The sequence below is a fragment of the Podarcis erhardii genome (genome assembly GCF_964252035.2).
Source record: "Podarcis erhardii genome assembly, chromosome: 5".
NCBI lineage: Eukaryota > Metazoa > Chordata > Lepidosauria > Squamata > Lacertidae > Podarcis > Podarcis erhardii.
Window position 1 is genome coordinate 44,098,971 of NC_138509.1, and position 21,530 is coordinate 44,120,500.

Sequence of the window (21,530 nt, forward strand, 5' to 3'; positions counted from 1 at the left end):
TTCTCTGTCTCCCCTCCAACCTGTGAAAGAAGGAGAGTGAGTCAAGTAGGCAAAGAAGAGAAGACTTCAGAGTCTATTCCATCAGGGTTGTTCCAACTCAACTTCCCACCCACAAAACTGGCTGCACTTGGGAAGAATCCTGAAGACTCATTCATTTTTTGGTGTCGTTTGAATGTGATTTTATTAATGTCTTTTTTATTTTCCTTGTGAGCTGTCTTGGAAGAATTTCTACTCTTAAATGTGGGATGACAAGGATGGTACAAAGCTGCTTAAAATGGTGTGTGCTTTTGGCACAGTGATCATTGATCGAGCATTGAGCTGAACACATAGAGGAGTAATTATAAGACTCTTAACAATATGTGCTGAATTTTTCATGCACCCACTCTCACCATTCTCAACAAACCAATTTGGTCTTATTAACTGATCCCAAAAAAAAAAAAAAAAGTTCTTTTAAATTGATCCTGTTTCCTTGTTTAATTTTGTTTTCATTGGTATTTGCTGATAGTCATACCCTTTGGCATGTTGAATACCCATACTAGAGTTTAAAGACTGTTGTTTCTGTTTGTTAATTTTTCTTTGGAGTTTTCCAAAACAAGTACCTCAAAGGCTTGAGCAATGGTCACTTGATATCGATTTGATATTTGTATTCCACTTTTCCAACAAGTGTTGAGCTGAAAGCAGCTCACAATAATCACCATAGTTGTGATAATATCTGTATCTATATTTTATTTATATAATATATCTATAGATATTATAGTTGCAAACACTATAATATCAAATACAGTAACATATAAATAAAGCAAACAAGAATAAATTTATTAATACAATTAATACAATTTAGTAAAGTCATAATAATTCAAAATATCAGAGTGAGTTGCTGAGCACCAGCCCTGTGCCAGATGACGTCGTCTCTCTGGGAAGAGGAATGTTCATGCTGCAGGGTTTAAGCAGAGAGAAACAATATATTCATTGTAGCGAACTGTATGCCAAGATTACAGTATGCAGAATTTATAGTTTGTGCCCCATTGGGGTTTGATCTAAACATATGCTATTCTTCCATACTTATTGAAAATCTGTCACTTTGTTGCAAACCAAGCATACAACATAGCACTATAAAGGAATGCATCATTTATTTGTTTTATACTACAGGGGACTTATTTTGTTTGAGGATAATGCCTATATTTTGGAGCCACTGGAAGGTGCTACAAATGAACATATAATCTACCAAGCAAGGGACTTAAAACTAGCTCTGGGTTCTTGTGGTCATCGTCCTAACATCTCAGGCATCACTCCGGAGGATACCACACAATTTATCCAGAAATTTGCTAGCAGGGTAGGTGGAAATTGTACTTTTCTCCTTCATGCTTTTAAAGAATCAAATCTAGGCAAATCTGACATTACGTCTCCGTATCTTGGGGTAAAGTCTGTTTTGAAGCATATTGCAGCAATACATGGCAAAAGTAGAGAATATTGGGGAAAGCTGGATTACTTTGTACATTGTGCTATTGCCGGGAAAAGGTTCACATCCACTGTTTATTTTTCCATTTTGTGAATCTTCCTCATTAACTATTCAAGCCACTTGAATTTCTAAGCAGCATCTTTTGTCAGCTAAAGGTTAAATATGTCTGCATAATGTTTAATGACTAAACACTTTGTGGCAAGGATGGGGGTCCTCTAGCCCTCTGGATATGGTTGGGCTACCAACTCCTGTCAACCCCGGTCAGCATGCCCAATGGTCAGGAATGATGGGAGCTGCAGTCCAGCAGCATCTGTAGGGCCATAAGCTGCCTATCTCTGCTTTACAGAAATAGGTTGCCGTCTGTAGTTTGTCCCTATAATTCTTTCTGATAGCTAGCGGATCAACAAGTGCTGCTGGTGGCCTGATTTCTGTTACTATTCTAATAACAAACTCCAAATTTAGGAAAAGAGTTTCCCAATGACTAAAGACTATTATGGAAGATTCTGCTGTTGAAAAATTATAAATGCCCCAGTCAGTTACACTGTTAAAGTATAGGGTCTCAAACATTTTCCCCATTGGTGTATCACTTGAATAAAAATGCATATCAAGATAATGGGAGCTACATACTGTGTAATGAAATGGGAAGAGGTTTTGGCAGATACAGCAAATAAGACCACAGATTTATATATGCATTAAGTAAGCATTAAAGAGAGGGTCAGGGAATAACGTGGTAGCAGAATCTGTCTAAAGTACTTATTGCATGAGAAGTATTGTAGTGCATAAGGCACATTGGCTATGTAACCCACTTATCATTTTTATTAAGTTCAAATTAGGTACACCAGCCTAGCCCAACATCAAGGGGTATTATTTATATGATGGAATAAATGCATTTGCATTTTATTAGCATTAAAAGGTACATTTCCAAATATTATTGCTCCTTACCGCATGCTTCTAAAATCCATTTTACCATTGTATGTGCTGCAACTGTACAATGGATGTGTAGACTGTTTCAGTTCATTAACACTAGAACAGCTCATCTATAAATGTACATAGAGTTCCATATCAGAATAACCAGTCTCGCAAAATAATTTATAAAAGTGAGGGAGCCATGAGCAACATACTGTATAAACATATGTGATCTTCAAGGCTGTGACAGATTCTATGCCAACATAGTACACATATGGGTTGGATTCAAACTTCCACCAGCAGAAGAGGAGAAGCACTTTTTTGCCTGCAGACCTCAGCACCACATCCCAGACTCTTCTGGGTGTTTGGGAGGCAGAGGTAGTGCAGTTATATGCATTGGGAGTGGAAAAATCAGCTGAAGTTCCCTCAGTTAGTGGGATCCCTCTGCTGAACAGTAGCCTTCCATAGGCAGAAAAAACCTTTCCCATTTGGTGAAGGTGAAGTCTGAATTCAACCTTATATACTTAAGGTTCCATTCATATAGATTCTGTACTGAATATGTTCCCAAGAGGAAAAGTTTCCCCCCCACATACAAATACTGTAATGGAGTAATTAGGTCACCTTAATAAAAAGGAAATAGCTGCTGTTTAAAATGGGGGATTTTGTTTTTAATATATTTCTCCAAATATCTTTCAATAAGTGTGTTACAAAAGTGTTTCAATTCAGCTTTAAGATAAATGATCTAAAAGGGATTTAAATGGGTTTTTAAATTTAAAATATCTCTGGCCTTGTACATATACTGTATAAATTACAGGGAAGCAAGTTAACAGACAAGTATGTGTTCTGGTCTAGATATCTAAGATGCACTCAGATACCTGTATGGAGCTCACAACACATTCCTATTCACATTAATAGGGATATTTGATCCTGCGCACACATCCTTTGTTTTCAGTTATTAAGCTCCTTTGTATGAAAAGCACTTTCTCCAAGCAGACTTCACTGTAACAGAGCAGTTCACTCCAAAATAAATCCTAACACAAGACAAAACAAATCAAAGGCAATTTTCAGCAAGGCTGCAGATAAACTCCATAGCTTGTTTAAAGACTTTAAAAAGTGGTGGTTTTTTTCTTCCTAAAATGATAATCCCTATCTGGTGGAAATAGAACTTCAGGAAGTATGTAGTGGCCATTTTAAAATCTTACTACATGAAGAGATGATCGTTTACAGATTTCAGCCACTTTTAATACTCAGCATTAAGGTTCCTTTCCTCACAGCTTTCCCCAGAAATCTCAGGATGCGGTAGCGTGCAAAGACATGTGGTTGGAACTGCCAACAATTACATCTCCATGTGCTTTCAGCCACCACGGAATAAGCTCCTCTGAAGCTACTTTAGGGTTCTTGCTTATCTGTTTCGACACTAGATTAAATAAAAAGAATCCTGCAGAGACTGTGAAATAATGTGTGTTGAAACAAGGACTCTAAACTGTTCACACACACCCCCCTTTGCATTTACATAGTTTGTAAATATGTTATTTTGCTTAATTATTTTGTGTTTGTGTTGTTGTTGTTTTAAAAAAATTACGGTCTTGGATGAATGAGGAGTTGATTGCACTATGAAAGCTGTGCTGTGCAAGCAGAGAGAAGTGATAATTAGGTGTATTTTAGAAACAAATGGTCTGTCTAAGAAACGCATCCTCCAGACAAGTCATGGAGCAGATTAATAATGTTAATCAGACATAAGAAGTTCAGGAGCTTACATCATATCTCTAAGAGCTCTTTTGTCCCATTTGTTTTTATTTTGAGGTAGTTCAAATTCTTTGGAGCATGAAAATGCTGCTCATTTGGCTGTTTGTAGTTTGTGAAGATGAATCTTGAGTGTATCTCAAAATATCACTGTTGTGAACCTCTTCAGCCAAGCAGGAATATTTTACGTCTTCTACCTTTAGTGAACTAGCTTGGAAGGCTTGCTAAACAATGGCTTGATTAGAAGGGGAAATCATCAACTAAGCCCTGTGCACAAGAAGAGGTAGAAGGAGAGGTCAATGAGGGCAGCTGCCTTTCCCCCCAAGAATACTCCTGAGAGTGATGCTATGTCATAAATTTAGCATCATTCCAACTTCGTCACTTTAAAAGCAGAAAACCATTCCAATGGGCTCCTGAAGCAGCACTTCTGCCATATTGTATGGCATCATAATATTTTTGTGTTTAAGGTAGGGCAAGAGAATCCTTGGCCACCCCATTTGGAATGCTAAGTTGCCCCACTCCAAAAGTCACCAAATACACTCCCCCCCACCTTTGTGGTAGATTGATGGGCACACAAAAGTAGGAGTATTCTGTCCAATATTACTGCCACAGATTGCAGACTCAGGAATTTCACATTTAAATATGAAAGAACTTCTGTATATTTGGTACTCTTGTCATGAGACGCACATGCTCATATTTTGGCAAGACATCAACACTGATAAATGAACTATTTCACAAAGAGTGTTTCATCAGTGAACAAATAAACTTCCTTATTAAATCCTGCTGGAAACTCCAGGTTCAGACTGTTTCAGTCTCTTTCAGGAATCTAGAATTTGAAATTTCTAGATTTTAAAGTTCATTAAACTGGAAGCCGTTTTCTTAGATTATTTACAGTCCACAATTATTTAATAGGATAAGCCAAAAACAGCTGGATCAAATTTGATGCTTCATCCCCCTCCAAATTTTGCCAAGCTTAGAAAATAGTGCTGATGAGCTTACTTGAAATGGAGCATCCTGGCACCACATCCTGGCACCAAATGGAGCATCCTGGCACCTGTGACCCATGATTCTCTGTGCAGTCCACCAAACCCAAGAATGCCCCACCCATACGTTTCCACTAACCAAGTGATTAGCAGTCAGTGGAGCAGCAGAAAAAAAGATTGCTGCTTAAACCTACTGGTACGTGACCCTTTGCATCCCACTGCCCGATATAGCCCTTCAGAGACAAAAAGGTTACTGCCTACTAGTAGTGTCAGAACATTTAATATGGTCGTACATTGGATCTTGAACGCCTTGCGACTCGAACGTGAATGTTCCAGTTTGCGAACATTCTTTGGAAGCCGAACGTCTTCCGTGGCTTCCGATTGAGTGCAGGTAGCTCCTGCAGCCAATCAGAAGCCGCGCCTTGCTTGTTGAACATTCTCAGAAGTCGAACGGACCTCCAGAACGGATTCCGTTTGACAACCAAGGTACGACTGTACTTTGATTGATTATTGTATCAGTATATTAAAAATATCTCTAAGTGCTATGCAGAAAACAGAAGCAACAATAGACAACTTAAACCAAATATTACAACAAAAAACCAGTTACATGTAAAAATGCTACATTAATACAAAGTTACTTATGTATATTTATATTATATATACTTCCCTGCTGTGCTAAGGCTGATCTACCCTTCATTTTTTAATCTCAGTGTATTTTTTCATGTTCAAGTACCCTGTTCTGGGGTACAATGAAGAATGTGTAATGTGTGTGTGCATTTATTGATTCAGTTATTTAAAGGAGGGATGTGCAGGAGGTTAGATTGAATCTACTGATACATGGATTGCACCATCTCAGCAAATATTTCAGACTCCCAATATTTTACGGTAGCAGCTACAAAATGACACACACACACACACACACACACACCCCGTCCTAAATTATATTACTGAAATGAAGTATTATTGCGGTAACCAAGAGTGGATTTTTGTGTGGAAGAACCATGAACTCCATTCAGTTCTTAGGCTTCAAATTCTATTGTTTAATATCTTTGCTCCAGGCTTAGGTCAGTGGACCTCAGGGTACTAGTAAAAAGTAACGTAGATCTAATAATCCTAAATCTGCCTACCCCTGATTTAAGGTGAGCATCACTTCTGACCCCTTAGTTTCTTGCCTTGAAATTATATTTCAATTTTAGTATCTGTAGATGTGTATGAACATAGCATGAAAATAAACAAATCTATGTTGGTGGTCCTTACTAGATGATCCATGGCGTTAACTTCATTATGTTTGCAATTTACATGTGAATACAAACAACAGGAGAGGCAAAGTGTATCCATGTATTTAAAATGTGTTATGACTGAAGTCACCATCATGCCAATCCACTGTACACTGTATGCTAATATTGAAGAATGTTGCACTTTTATCACATTGCATGGGAATATTGAAATATGGTGGGCCCAGGACATTGTCCAACAACCTTGTTGAAGCTAAGGAGCTCTCGGACTGGTCTGGTCAGTACGTGGGTGGAAGTCCACCCAAGAACCTCATCTGTACTAAAACTTGGTCGGTTGTGACATTATTGCTAACTATGGTTTAGCCATAGTTCCATGATGGAAGTGAGGTGTGATACAAATTTCATTTTACATACACACACACACACACACACACACACACACGCAAATGAAGTAAATACTGTTAGTGATATTTAAATTGTTTTATAACATAACCACTGTTATAGGAAATAGATATCTAGAGACCTAGGTGTCCTTGGATTACCAATAGCATTAATCTGATCTCTTTGCTCTGTGTTTTAACTTGTATTTTAGTTTAATTATGTTTTTAACTGGCTGCTTTTTATCTGCCCTAATCTGATAAATAAATAAACAAATATCTTTGTTTTGGTAGCACAAGAGGGAAGCCCTGAAATCTACCAAGTACGTGGAACTCATTATTGTGGCTGATAATCGAGAGGTACACAACTTCTAAAGATAAAAATGTGAAGAAATATATTTGCAAGGGAGTTGTATAAAACTAGTGGAATGATATGCCTTGAAAATTCATTTTCTTTCAGAGAAGGAATCAGATAAATACTTCACTGTCCTCATGTTGTTGCAACAAAATAAAAAAAAATCCTTCCAGTAGCACCTTATTTTGTTTTGACTATGGCAGACCAACACGGCTACCTATCTGTAACTGGAACTCATGTTGTTGCTTCATTGATATCTATGATATAAAAAAAACTGATAAAACGAAAATACTTCTTTAAATTAACGGTAAATGCAGTGTTCCACTCTCTGCCTACATGTTTTAAAAGTGTTGGGGGGATTTTTTTTTATTGTGCTGTGATTTCTACCAGAAAAGAGGGAGGCATAGCTAAGTGTAAGAATGCAGGCATTACATTTATAAGGTCCCAGGTTCAGTTCTTGACATCTCCTCCATGGCCTGAAACCATGGAGACTCTGCGACAACGACAGTAGGCAGCATTAGGCTAGATAGAGTTTGGTATGGTCATCTTTGCTGGCTGTCAGCATTAAATTTCTAGTCACGACTGACAGCCTAGAAACCATATTTGTGGACTTCTTTATATACATTATAGTGCATTATATTGCATTAAGTGAACAGTAGTGCACCAGTGAGCTACCCAAGTGAAACAAGGTGCCAATCCAAGGGTTGCAAAGTTTGATGTGTAGCATACACAGATGAACAAATCTGCCTATCTCAGTTTATCACATTCTCTCCTTTTTCAATTTTAAGTACAGCATGGAAAAGTGTATGTATTTTTGTTCACATTTCTCCAACCATCTGCATTTTCAACCAAATTTTCCCCAACACAATGCATTTTTTGATGTTCTTTTCACACATGTGTACATATCTGTGCACACTTTTCCAAAATAAATCCTTTTTATCCCCATTTTTGGGTTGGAGAACTGCACCACAAAATTCAGAGAAGTGAATTTCAAAGGATAGCTATACTTCCACATATTTGTGTGGGAAGTGCTAATTAATTAGATTCACCTTAAAATATATACGGGCATCCTAAATATAATATAATGTATAATGCTGTCTCTGTAACTAAAAAGTACGTAAAGAATTCCAGTTTCTGCCAAGTCTCCACACTGATTTGCAAGGCATGCTAAGGTGTTACAAATAGTTAAGCCTCTTTGCAGGTATCTCAAAGCAAGAAGTGGGGGGGGGGGGGAGAGAGAGAAATCCCTATCCCTAAATTTGTTAATTCATACTAATGAAATGTGCATGGATTCAGGAAACATAATTCTTGAATGCTTGGAGCTACATTGCATTATTTAATTTTCACCCAACAGAACTAAGATTGGCTTGCATTAATAATACCAATTCTGTGGTGTAGGTTCTTTAGATACAGTTTGCCGGTTACTGAATTAAGCAAGGCTGCATAAATTGCTGAGCATTTGCAAAAGAGCTTCAAAACAAATACACAAGACAGATGGTTGAAAGTATCTCAACTTTCTGAAGTGCAACCAAAAATGAAAAACCTCGTATTGAAATGTTTTCCAATTTGCATTTTCCCTCATTCAGAATGACAGACGTTGCCTCTTCAACACCTCTGCTTAAACAGCAGAATTGCTTTCTTCCTATGGCAGAGAGACAGCTAAAATGAGAGCCTTTTTCTTTGCACAATAAGATGGATCCCAGTGAGTCAGCTGTGTGGAAGCAGGATGAGAAGCCCCTTTTTTGTTGTTTGAAAAACTACACCCCTTCACACAATGTTTGCTTGTTTTAAGGCATACGTGGGTTCTACTGTCGGCAGTAGGAGCTTACTATGGGCCCATATTGTATGTAAAACCCATATGTCAGTTAATGTCTGCTTGGAGAATGCAAATAATGTCTGCAGAATAATGAGTATAATACTCATGAGTTGATGGCTCTTTGTTACTATTTTTTGTAGTTTCAGAGACAGGGCAAAGACGTGGAGAAAGTGAAGCTGAGGCTGATAGAAATTGCCAACTATGTTGATAAGGTAACGTTTGTGTTATGTATTAAGATTAGTAGCAGTTCTCACTCAGGACCACCAGTATGTTAATGAAGGATTGAAAACTGTTGCTCCTGATTGGTTAGCTAGTTGTGAGTTGTTACTGTTTCAAGTTAATTACCGTATTTTTTGCTCTATAAGACTCACTTTTTCCCTCCTAAAAAGTAAGGGGAAATGTGTGTGCGTCTTATGGAGCGAATGCGGGTTGTGCAGCTATCCCAGAAGCCAGAACAGCAAAAAGGATTGCTGCTTTCACTGCGCAGCAATCCCTCTTGCTGTTCTGGCTTCTGAGATTCAGAATATTTTTTTTCTTGTTTTCCTCCTCCAAAAACCAGGTGCATCTTGTGGTCTGGTGCGTCTTATAGAGCGAAAAATACGGTAGTATTATATAAAGCAGCCAGCTAGGTTGCAGTCAGTCTGATTCCAGGAGCAGTTCTAACTGCTGCAATAAAGAGCTGTGAATCCAACAGAGCTGTGTCTTTCGTCCATCTTTTCCACTATTCAACAGTTTTTAGAACGAAAGTGAAGACAAATAAAGCAAAAAGATTCACAGGGGACTGCCTGATTACATTCAGGGATAGAGAGATGAGAAATTGGATCTTGCAGAGGAACAGAGAAAAAAGACTGAATATAGACGGGAATTTCATAATCATTTTTAAAGATATACCAATTAGATTGCTTAAACGAAGAGATCCCTACAAATTGCTGGCCCAGACATTAAAGAGAAACAATATCGAGTTCAGGTGGGAGTTTCCAGAAGGAATTTCATTTATGTATAGAAGTAAGAGGCACAGACTGACAAACCCAGAAGAAACTGGGAAATTTTTGAGGAAATATAAAGAATTCAAAGCTGATCCGGAGGAAAGTAAAGGAGCAGAGGGAAGAACACCAGAACAACTAAAACCAAAGGTGGCGGAAGGAGAGAATAGAAAGGAAACGGACGAAGAAGAAGACGAGGAAGAAGAAGAGGCAGACAAATTATAGGCAAATAGTTAGATTTTAGTTAAATTAAGATATCATGGCGTTAAAAATTTGGAATTGGAACATAAATGGGATGAACGAAAAAAAGAAAAGGAATAGAATTGAACAGTTTCTAAAAAGGAAAAATTTAGACATCATATGCTTACAAGAGACACACGTAGCAAGAAGACACAAAAAAATATTAATCAATAAAAGACTGGGAAACGAATTTGTATCGTCAGACAAGGAGAAAAAAAGAGGAGTGGTCTTATATATTAGAAAACAAATTGAAGCTAAACAAATTTTTAAGGACGAAGAGGGAAGGATAATTGCGGTTCGAATCAATTGGCATGGGGAAAATCTGATTATTGTCGGGATCTACGCACCGAACGGAAATAAAACAGAATTCTATAAAGTGTTAGAAGAAAAACTATCTGAATACATAGATCAAAAAATCATTTTAATGGGTGACATGAATGGGGTGACCTCATTAGAAATGGATAGACGCAGAGAAGGAATAAGTAAAGAAGGAAAACTACCAAAATCCTTTTTTTCAATGATTGAGAGTTGCAATCTGATAGATATTTGGCGCCTCAAGCATCCATTAGACAAGCAATTTACGTTCTACTCTGAACCGAATAAGTCAATGTCAAGGATTGACCAGATTTGGATCTCGAGTGAACTGACACCAAGAACCCAACGGATAGAAATTCAACCGAAAGTAATCTCTGATCACAATCCAATAGAACTTGAATTAAGAAGCCTCGAAGAAAGAACTTTTAGATGGAGATTGAAAGATTATCTCCTAGATGACCAGAAAATAGTGGAAAAAGCGCAAAAGGAATTATCAGAATATTTTATAGCTAATTGCAACAAAGGTATAAAGGATAAAGTAGTATGGGATGCCAGCAAGGCAGTAATGAGAGGCTTCTTCATTCAGCAAAACTCAATTAAAAACAAAAATAGAGAAAAAGGGAAAAAAGAAATTTTGAAGCAAATTATGGATAATGAACAAAAATTAATTAAGAAACCAAACAATTTGGAGATAAAAGAAAAGATTAAAATTCTACAATCACAGTTTGCCACTATAATAAATAGAGAAGTAGAATGGAATATAAAGAAGTTGAGACAAAGAAATTTCGAATTTGCGAATAAATCAGGAAAATGGCTCGCATGGCAAATAAAAAAAAGGAAAGAACAGAATACAATAAACAAGATCACAATAGAAGGAGAAGAGGTTACCAACCCGAAGGAAATTAGAAAGGGATTCTTGGATTACTACAAAAGATTATATAAAAATACAGAAAGAAACAATTCGAGGAAAATAGAGAGATATTTGAAAGAGAAAAAGGTACAAAAGATCCCGAATGGAAAAAGAGAGCAACTGAATACCCCAATTGACATAGCAGAGATAAAAGAGGTGATTAAAGAGTTAAAAAGGGGGAAAGCTCCAGGGCCGGATGGATTCACTGCCTGTTACTACAAAGAAATGGAATCAATTTTGATAACACCATTGAAGGAAGTGATGAACAATATTCTAAAAGAAGGAGAAATCCCGGAAACATGGAAGGAGGCGTACATCACATTTATTCCAAAACAGGACTCAGACCTAACCCAAGTCAAAAACTATAGGCCGATTTCACTCCTAAATCTAGACTACAAGATATTTGCTGCAATTCTTGCAAAGAGGCTGAAAAAGATTCTGTCAGAAATTATACACAAAGATCAGGCCGGCTTCTTACCAAACAGACAGATGAAAGACAACATAAGATATATAGTTAACATGATGGAATATCTGTCTGATAGGATTGATAAAAGAGCCGCAATGATTTTTGTCGCTGCCGAGAAGGCATTCGACAATATAATATGGGACTTTATGTTGAGAAACCTAGAATACATGGAGATAGGCAAAGACTTTCTTAATGGAGTTAGAGCTATCTACACAGATCAGAAAGCCAAACTGATTATAAATAATGTGGTCACAGAAGGAATAAGGATACAAAAGGGAACGAGACAGGGATGCCCTCTCTCGCCGTTACTTTTCATAACGGTATTAGAGGTTCTTCTGAATTCGATCAGACAAAATAAGGTTATAAAGGGAGTGACAATCGGCCAGAATGAGTATAAGACCAAAGCATTCGCAGATGACCTGGTTATAATGATTGAGGAACCAATAAGTATGACAAAAGCAGTTTTGGAGGAAATGGAACAGTTTGGAAATTTGGCAGGCTTCAAACTCAACAAGAAAAAAACAAAAATGATAGTAAAAAATATGGATCAAGACCAAATAGTAGCAATGCAACAACTAACCCAAATAGAGGTGGTCAAAAAGGTAAAATATCTGGGTATTTGGATAACTCCCAAAAATATAGATTTATATAAAAACAACTATGAACCAGCTTGGAAGGGAATCAAAAAGGACTTGGAGGTGTGGGGAAAATTGAAGTTGTCATTTTGGGGAAGGATCTCTACAATCAAAATGAACGTGCTCCCAAAGATATTGTTCCTATTTCAGACTATCCCCATAATTAAGGGAAGTAAGATCTTTAAGGAGTGGCGAAGAGTAATCTCAAAATACATCTGGCAGGGCAAAAAACTGAGAATTAAATTTAAATTGCTAACAGATTCAAAAGAAAGAGGAGGTTTTGCCCTGCCAGATCTGAAACTGTATTACGAGGCTTCATGTCTTTGCTGGACGAAAGAGTGGATCAAATTGGAGAATAATGAACTGTTGGATTTGGAGGGATTCAACAACAGATTTGGGTGGCATGCTTATTTATGGCATGAAAAAAAGAGAGTCCATAAGGGCTTTGAGAACCACATATTCCGAGGTCCCTTAATTGAGGTTTGGGATAGATATAAAAATCTATTAGAACCTAGAACACCACGCTGGTTTTCACCTTTAGAAGCAAAGAGTATAAAGAGATTAAATATGGGAAGTAAATGGATAACATATGACCAACTGTTATACAAAGAAGGGGAAAAGTGGAAAATAAAACCGTATGAGCAGGTGAAGGAATATGTTTATGACTGGATGCACTATTTCCAAATGAATGAGGTGTTTAAGAAAGACAGTAAAGAACGAGGTTTCACGGATAAAGAATCGTTATTTCAAAGCGAGGTTATAGGCAATGATACGAAAAATTTATCAAAAATGTATAAACTGTTATTGGATTGGAATCTGGTAGATGAAGAAGTCAAGTCGGTAATGATTAGTTGGGCAAAAGATGTGGGCCACAATATACAATTTGAGGAATGGGAAAAATTATGGAAGGAGGGCTTAAAATTCACTGCATGTATGACGTTAAAAGAGAATACGATGAAGATGTTCTATAGATGGTATATGACACCGGTGAAATTGGCGAAGATGTATAAGACATGCAATAGATGCTGGAAGTGTAAGGATAAGGAGGGCACTTTCTATCACATGTGGTGGGGCTGTGGGAAGGTGAAAGACTTCTGGGAGAAAATATACAATGAGTTAAAGAAGATCTTAAAGTATACGTTTAGAAAGGAGCCAGAAGTCTTTTTATTAGGATTAGTAGGAAAGGAGATAAAAAGGGAAGACTGCAAATTCTTTAGATATGCAATCACAGCCGCAAGAGTGGTATTGGCCCAGAGATGGAGACAGCAGGAAATACCGACCATAGAGGATTGGAGAACAAAACTGTTAGAATACGCAGAGTTAGATAAATTGACAGGAAAGATTAGATACTTAAGAGACCAAAAATTCATCGGGGACTGGGAGAAATATGTAGAGTATCTGGAATGTTTAAGTAAAGGACAGATGACGCTTAAGGGATTTAAAGAAGCACTGTAAAAAAGTAATAAGTATTGATTAAAGGGAATAAGAGGAAAAGAGATAAATAATGTCAATACAAGTCCGAGGAATGCGCAATGAAAGTGACGAATACGGATGATTTACGGGACAGCTGAGGGAAGTACGAAAGAAAAAGAAGTGATGAAAATGATGTGAAACTATTGTATATATATACATTATTTTTCGTTGTTGTTGTCGTTTGTTTTGTTTTATGTTTAATAATAAAAATTATATGGAAAAAAAAAAAGAAATTGCCAACTATGTTGATAAGGTAACGTTTGTGTTATGTATTAAGATTAGTAGCAGTTCTCACTCAGGACCACCAGTATGTTAATGAAGGATTGAAAACTGTTGCTCCTGATTGGTTAGCTAGTTGTGAGTTGTTACTGTTTCAAGTTAATTACCGTATTTTTTGCTCTATAAGACTCACTTTTTCCCTCCTAAAAAGTAAGGGGAAATGTGTGTGCGTCTTATGGAGCGAATGCGGGTTGTGCAGCTATCCCAGAAGCCAGAACAGCAAAAAGGATTGCTGCTTTCACTGCGCAGCAATCCCTCTTGCTGTTCTGGCTTCTGAGATTCAGAATATTTTTTTTCTTGTTTTCCTCCTCCAAAAACCAGGTGCATCTTGTGGTCTGGTGCGTCTTATAGAGCGAAAAATACGGTAGTATTATATAAAGCAGCCAGCTAGGTTGCAGTCAGTCTGATTCCAGGAGCAGTTCTAACTGCTGCAATAAAGAGCTGTGAATCCAACAGAGCTGTGTCTTTCGTCCATCTTTTCCACTATTCAACAGTTTTTTAAAAGGACAATGATGCTTTCTGTTGCTGTGAAGTAGTCTACTTTCTAACAATAGCAAACCTGCTCTTACTGAAGTCATTCCCCATTGAGAAAATGTGTGTGGAAAGGGGAAACACAGGTGACTCCCCACTTATGCATGAGTCACGTTCCAGGCCCCCCCCCCCACATAACTGAAATTGTATAAAGTGAGGAGCATCTCTAAACATCCTTTAGACACCCTCACTGCTGCTCTCTCTTCAGTCCATACTAAGAATACCATATTCAAAAATATCCACAACTAAAATTGAAGTTCTGTGGCTGGCAGGAGGCTGGAGTCTGCGTGGGAAAGCTGCTGCTGCTGTGCCACCCCGCACACCAGCTGTAAGGCAAGGAGGCAGAACAGCGTAAACAAAGCGCCAGTGCACCTCTGGTCTCTTTGGGACTGATGTCCTCCTTGAGCTCTGGGGAGAGTCTCCTTGTGATCCATGAGGAATCTCCTGCTCTCTCCCGCCATTTCCAGAGTTGAGTTGAATTATTTAATCACTTCCCGGCACCACACGTGTACGCAGTCATGTGCAAATTGAACACGCATAAGTGGGGAGGCACCTGTATAATGACCATTAATTAATTAAATACACTTCAATAGAGAAGAAGCTTACAATTACAAGTCACCTGTCAGATCTCAAATGTCTGCAAGGCTAAGCAATCTCACTGTTGAGAGAGAGTTCCATCCTTATTTCAGGGATTCAGGGCATATTTTTGTTGAAGTACAACTCACATAGACCTGCAGCGCAATCGCTGACCCACTTATAATCCAGTTGTCATCTATGAAGTTAGATATGTTCATTGCATTTTATATATCTACATATAAACGTTTCACCCATGCCTGACCATCCCGGGGTGTTAGAAGCAGAACAGGTGCAACCAGAGAGCATGATCTAACTTCCTTCTTCACTGCATGTAAAATGTTGTCCATTCCAGGCCTCCATCATGTAAGCTATTTATACAGCCATATTCTACTTTCTAATTTGAAATAAAATTACAAATAAAAATCCAGCATGTTAATTTGGCTGTTTCATCAGTTCTATAGGCCACTAAATATACGAATAGCCTTGGTTGGAGTGGAAGTCTGGAATGACATGGATAAGTGCGCAATAACCCAAGACCCCTTCACCAGCCTTCATGAGTTTTTGGACTGGCGAAAGTTGAAACTTCTACCTCGTAAACCCCATGACAATGCACAACTAGTGAGGTATGTCCACGGATGCAAGAACTGCACACTGAGCAAAGGTTTCTTACTCTAAAAAAAAAAAAAGTGTTACAAAATTCTAGAAATTCCAGACTGTTCCCACACTCCAGATTGCTCCCAAACTTCCTCACTCCAGTTGATGGGCCACAGTGGCTCCTTGGTATTGGCTCCTGAGGAGTTGAGGGTGATAAAATGATTGTGTGGCCTACTAGAGAACAAAATAACAGAAGGGTCATAATTAATGTGACCAAACACAGGTGACAATCCTTCTGCAGGCTTCCTCTGTGGTGGTGATGATAGTATCAAAGAATCTCACTTCCTTACCACACTGTGTCAAGCAGGGGCCTTTTTCTAGAGGCTGTGGAGTTCAAAACTTAGAGCCCTTGAAGGCTTGCTGTTTATTTTGTGAATAATATCTCTTGTATTCATGCCGACCTTTGACAGAGTCAGAGATGGTTGCAACTAGGACATCTAGTCATGTCACTATGGATATTTTTCACCTTGTGCAGTCTTGAGAAACAGCTTGGAGGCCTTCCACTTCTGTCCTGGATTCTTGCCCTTCTTGACTATTAAAATTGGCCAGGGCTGGGCAGGAGACATGTGACTCAGGGGTGGCTAATTCCTTTCTGAGAGAATATAGGTCCTTACTGCACTAAAGGAGAGAGCAGCAAAGCCCGTATTATTGGATTTGGATTATATTTAGTAAAATAAAGAGGTTACCATTGAATGTGGGCTAAGCCTGCCTTCTAAAGTTGAATTTTTATTTTTTTAAAAAACTTTCTTTTCTTCCGTCAGTGGAGCTTATTTCCAAGGTACTACCATTGGTATGGCACCTATAATGAGCATGTGTACTGCAGAGCAGTCTGGAGGTATTGTTATGGTAAGTACCAAGTCCATTTCTATTGTTGTTATTTATTGTTGTTATTCTTGTTTCAAGAAATTATGAGAATTTATTAAAGAGAAGCCACTACTTAGCCTTGTAATGAAATATCATCATTTAATGTTTTGTTTGTTGTCTCCTTTCAGAGTAGTGAACCGAAATCAAAACAGCCTCACAGAATAAAAAATATAAATTTGTAATTTATCTTTTTATTTCTATGCTTTGTACGAAAACACTCCCAAAATTATTTATGAGGCATGCTGCATTTTTGCTATGGGCCAGAGAGAAATAATTATAAGCACTCTTACCTAATTGCTTATTTTTCAATTTACCAGTAATAGCTTTTATTATAAGTCAGATGACAAAAGACAACAGGTGGTAGTAACTATAACAAAGCTTTTGTGTTATCAGCATAGCTCTTTAGAATATGTTAATGTTTTTGTTGCCTTTCCAGCACAGTGTGTGTGTGTGTGTGTGTTCATTTTAGCTTCTATTAGAACTTGTCACTTTTAATAAGTAAGGTGCATGCATTTCAAATTGCCTAAAGTTAAAGGTCAGCGGGTGGCGCTGTGGTCTAAACCACTGAGCCTCTTGGGCTTGCCAATCAGAAGATCGGTGGTTCAAATCCCCGCAACGGGGTAAGCTCCTGTTGCTTGGTCCCAGCTCCTGCCAACCTAGCAGTTCGAAACCACGCCGAAAAAGTGCAAGTACCGTAGATTCTGGCGTATTAGGCGACTGAGTGTATAAGACGACCCCCCAAATTGGCAGCTGCCAATTTGGGGGGTTGTCTTATACGCTTTGGCAGCTTCGTTGGGCAGCAGCAGTGGGTGGTGGGCTCCGCGCCGGGAGGAAGCCGCCCAATGAAGCCGGCTTAGCATTGCTGGGCAGCTTCGCCAGGCAGCTTCCTCCCGGTGTGGAGTCCACCTCCCACTGCAGCCATACCCGGCATATAAGACGACCCCCAACTTTTTAACCTCTTTTCCAGGGTTAAAAAGTCATCTTATACGCCGGAATCTACGGTAGATAGATAGGTACGGCTCCATCAGGAAGGTAAACTGCGTTTCCGTGCGCTGCTCTGGTTTCAGCGTTCCATTGCGCCAGAAACAGCTTAGTCATGCTGGCCACATGACCAGGAAAAATTGTCTGCGGACAAATGCTGGCTTCCTCGGCCTGTAAAGCGAGATGAGCACCGCAACCCCAGAGTCGTCTGCGACTGGACTTAACTGTCAGGGGTCCTTAACCTTAATCATGATTAAGTTTTAGAGTGAGATGTAGCAGTGGTTCAAAATTGGCCAAGGCTTTAGGATACTTATCTGGGCACAAGGCATGCTTATATTTATCTCTCCAGCTAATTAGCACTGGAAACCTATTGTGTGAATGTACTATGGGATATTGAGGGCTGTGCATGCATTATCTGTCTCAAATGAGGCAGCTGAGGAATAGAAAAGGGAGAAGTTAAGTGCACTAAGAAGATATGGACACTGAAAGGGGGGCGGTGAGCCATGGCATAAGTCTGAGTAACAGGGATGGAGGGATATCGGAGGGGTGCTGTTTTTTTAAGAAAACAAACCGGTTTCAACAAGGAGAAATAGCAGAGATGGATACAACACCTTAGCTAACCCATGTTTTCATATTGTAAACTGCCCTGTGACCCTTGGCTGAAGGGCAGTATAGTAAGGTAGGTAAGTAAGTAAGTAAGTAAGTAAGTAAGTAAGTAAGTACAGTGGTACCTTGGGTTAAGTACTTAATTCATTCCGGAGGTCCGTACTTAACCTGAAACTGTTCTTAACCTGAAGCACCACTTTAGCTAATGAGGCCTCCTGCTGCCGGAGCCCGATTTCTGTTCTCATCCTGAAGCAAAGTTCTTAACCTGAAGCACTATTTCTGGGTTAGCGGAGTCTGTAACCTGAAGCATATGTAACCCGAAGCGTATGAAACCTGAGGTACCACTGTAAATAAGTAAATAAATAAACAATAACATAGCCTTCCCGAACTCCCTTCTCACTGCTTTTAAACTGCCACTTCCCCTGCCCCAATGCTACCCTCTGTTTGTTCAAATGTTTGACAACTGGAAAGAGCTTGGGGGGGGAGAATAAATTAGAAACACATCAATCTCAGTTTTCTTCTGGTATCACATATTTTTCTCATCCTCAGGGTAAATGCTTTCAGTTGTTTAATTCAAAATGTGTTCAAGCAATCTCTTTTGCTGTGACATTGCATTTCCTGTGTTGAAGAAATTGCTCTAGATAACTAGTAAAATTATATTCAAAATGAACCAAATAGTTCTCCCTCTTAATGCTGACATGTTAAAGCCCTATCGTTTGCTGCCCTGGTCCATCTGTGGGAGTATGCCTGCTTTTATTTATTGTATAACTGTATTGAATTAATATGTTTACAATATAGAATAAGTGTCTGAAAGCATGAAACATGGTTTGGAGATCAGTTTGCCTTTTCCGGATTAAGAGAAAGCTTAACATTTCCTTGTATACAAAAAGAAAATAGTTGTGTACAGATCAAGCATTTCAAATTCTTCTTCCCTATTTCTCTACCCACCCCCACTGCCAAATTGATCCAAATTACAATACTGGGTTTTTTTCATTCAACTTCTAAAAAACTACATATGTAGAGTCAGGATTGATGATATCTGTATTTATTAAATCCATTGCTAATTCAGGTCTCATAGGAGTGGAGATGAATCACTCTAGACATTAAAACACTATTATTTGCAAAACAGTGCTATATAGAAGGATTTAAAAATGTTTAGCTACCACTTTAGTTTTTCTTTGCGCTGCACTTGTCTGTAATCGCCAAGATTGCGTTTCAACATTTTTTTGAAATTTGGGGAGGGAGGTAAGAAGAACTAGACTGATAACACAATTTTGATAACACAATGCAGAGTTTGTATTTGGTATTGAAAGTTTCGTGAAATTAAAACTCGTCTTTCAAAATTTATTTATATGGTATGCCTGAGCTGAAATGAGAAGGGGGATGTCATTCAACATTTTTCTCCCTGCAAAATAATTTGGTAAATAAAATGGTAATAATTTGGTTCAGTACACAGACAAGGGCAAAAATGTCCATAGTGTGAGACTGCAGGAAAGGAAACAAAGTCCCAAATTGCCAAGGCTGCACCCTGTAATGTTTGGCAGCATTTCTCACCTGGCTTCCCGAAACCGAGACTTGCTGCCATTTACTGAGAGGGAGGGGCAGGGAGCTTAGTGTTACACAGGTGCAGTAGAAGAGCCAATCCAGTGCTCTTGTGCCAGCACCATGCTGAGCTCCCAGCTGTTTTGCCCCTTCACCTCTCCCTCTCAACTACCAGCAGCAATGCATGACATTGAGAAGCCAGGTGAGAAACATTGGCCTGCGAACTGCTACTGGGTGCACTGCAAGGTGCAATAAAATCATCCACACGCTGCAGGAATACAAGAAGAATCAGCCAGCTGCCTCTTCAAAACAGGAGCCTGTTCCTATAACAGTAATGGTACTTCACCTGATTTCAGTGATAATGCTACAAACAGCCAAATTTTGATTGAATAAATACTGTTATAACACTTCTTACTCAGTAAATGATCCATGATTTACTGGGATCATGCCGTTTTGGAGAAAAAAAAATGGTATCCAAGAAGCAACAGAAGGGAGAACAAAGTGACTTATGATCAAAATAAAAATAAAAAAGCTACAGTTGTGTGTTTTTTCAGGAACACTTAGTGTCGTCCTAAAAAATGAGTGAAATTTTGGTATGATTCTAATGTATTCAGAAGTACTAAATGACATGCAACTTTTGATAAAGTGCATTCAGATTTCAGAGAGTGATGCCTTTTATGAATTGATTGTACTTTCAATTTTTCATTCACTAGAGAGTTCAATTATTCATACTATTAACAGAAGCCCCTTAAACAAAAATTGTGAAATCCAAGCCAATAATTTATTAGGAGTTTCATTTTACTTTTTAATTAAGCTTTTAGACAGTTCTAAGCTTTTACTCTCTGTACACATCAGAGTGCTTGAAAGGTTATGAAGAAGAGTGATTTTAGATGAATAAATTCATATGTGCTTTTAGAAAAGGCAGATGAACATAGTAATTCCATTTACTGACTGATAAACAGGAGATCAGCCATTTATATTACATGTTTTATGCATTTTTCTTTTTTAGAGAACTTTTATAAGAAGGTCAGTTTTTCAAAAGGAATAGATGGATGCCACAGAGAACAGTATAAAAAAGTTTTTAAATGTTTGTGCCAGTCAACGAAAATAGCTTTCAGTCAACGAAAAGAGTTTCTGCAAGAATATTTCTTGTCCAGAAAAAAAGAAATGAATACCACCATTACTTTTATTGACTACACAGATCTTCCAGGGCTTGCCCTGTAAACTGCATGTCATTTGTACTAATGTGCTGGTAGCGTAGCGAGCACATGTTTCCTACTGTCCATTTTGTAGAATGAGCCATTTTCTGAAGCGCCACTTCCGCCTTTTGATAAATTAGTTAGGTTCACAAGTACATTTACATCAGTTCATGTAAATGTACAAGTACATTTACATCAGTTCATTTCTCTGCAGTTGTTTAATGACACTTGAACATGTGAAATGACACGGTTGAAAAGCATGATATGAATATGAAACATATTCATGAAGCATTCAAGTCATCACTTGGTCTTGCATTCATCATGTGCATGCATGTGTGAACCAAGCCATGGATGAGCCCATATACCAGCTTCCATCACAGGACAGTAGGGTTGAGGTAGGGG

The 21,530-nt window shown here is 38.3% G+C and overlaps 1 protein-coding gene across 4 annotated transcripts in view; it reads left to right on the top strand.

Annotated features, from left to right (window-relative positions):
* The window catches only part of ADAM12 (ADAM metallopeptidase domain 12), a 195,990-nt gene that overhangs the window by 121,407 nt on the left and 53,053 nt on the right, over positions 1 to 21,530 (top strand). For all 4 annotated transcript variants that reach the window (XM_081863180.1, XM_081863181.1, XM_081863182.1 and 1 more), the window contains 5 exons: positions 1,150 to 1,333; positions 6,998 to 7,063; positions 9,015 to 9,086; positions 15,736 to 15,905; positions 16,698 to 16,782. In XM_081863180.1, coding sequence (XP_081719306.1) covers positions 1,150 to 1,333; positions 6,998 to 7,063; positions 9,015 to 9,086; positions 15,736 to 15,905; positions 16,698 to 16,782 — 577 coding nt within the window. The remainder of the gene's footprint in view (positions 1 to 1,149; positions 1,334 to 6,997; positions 7,064 to 9,014; positions 9,087 to 15,735; positions 15,906 to 16,697; positions 16,783 to 21,530) is intronic.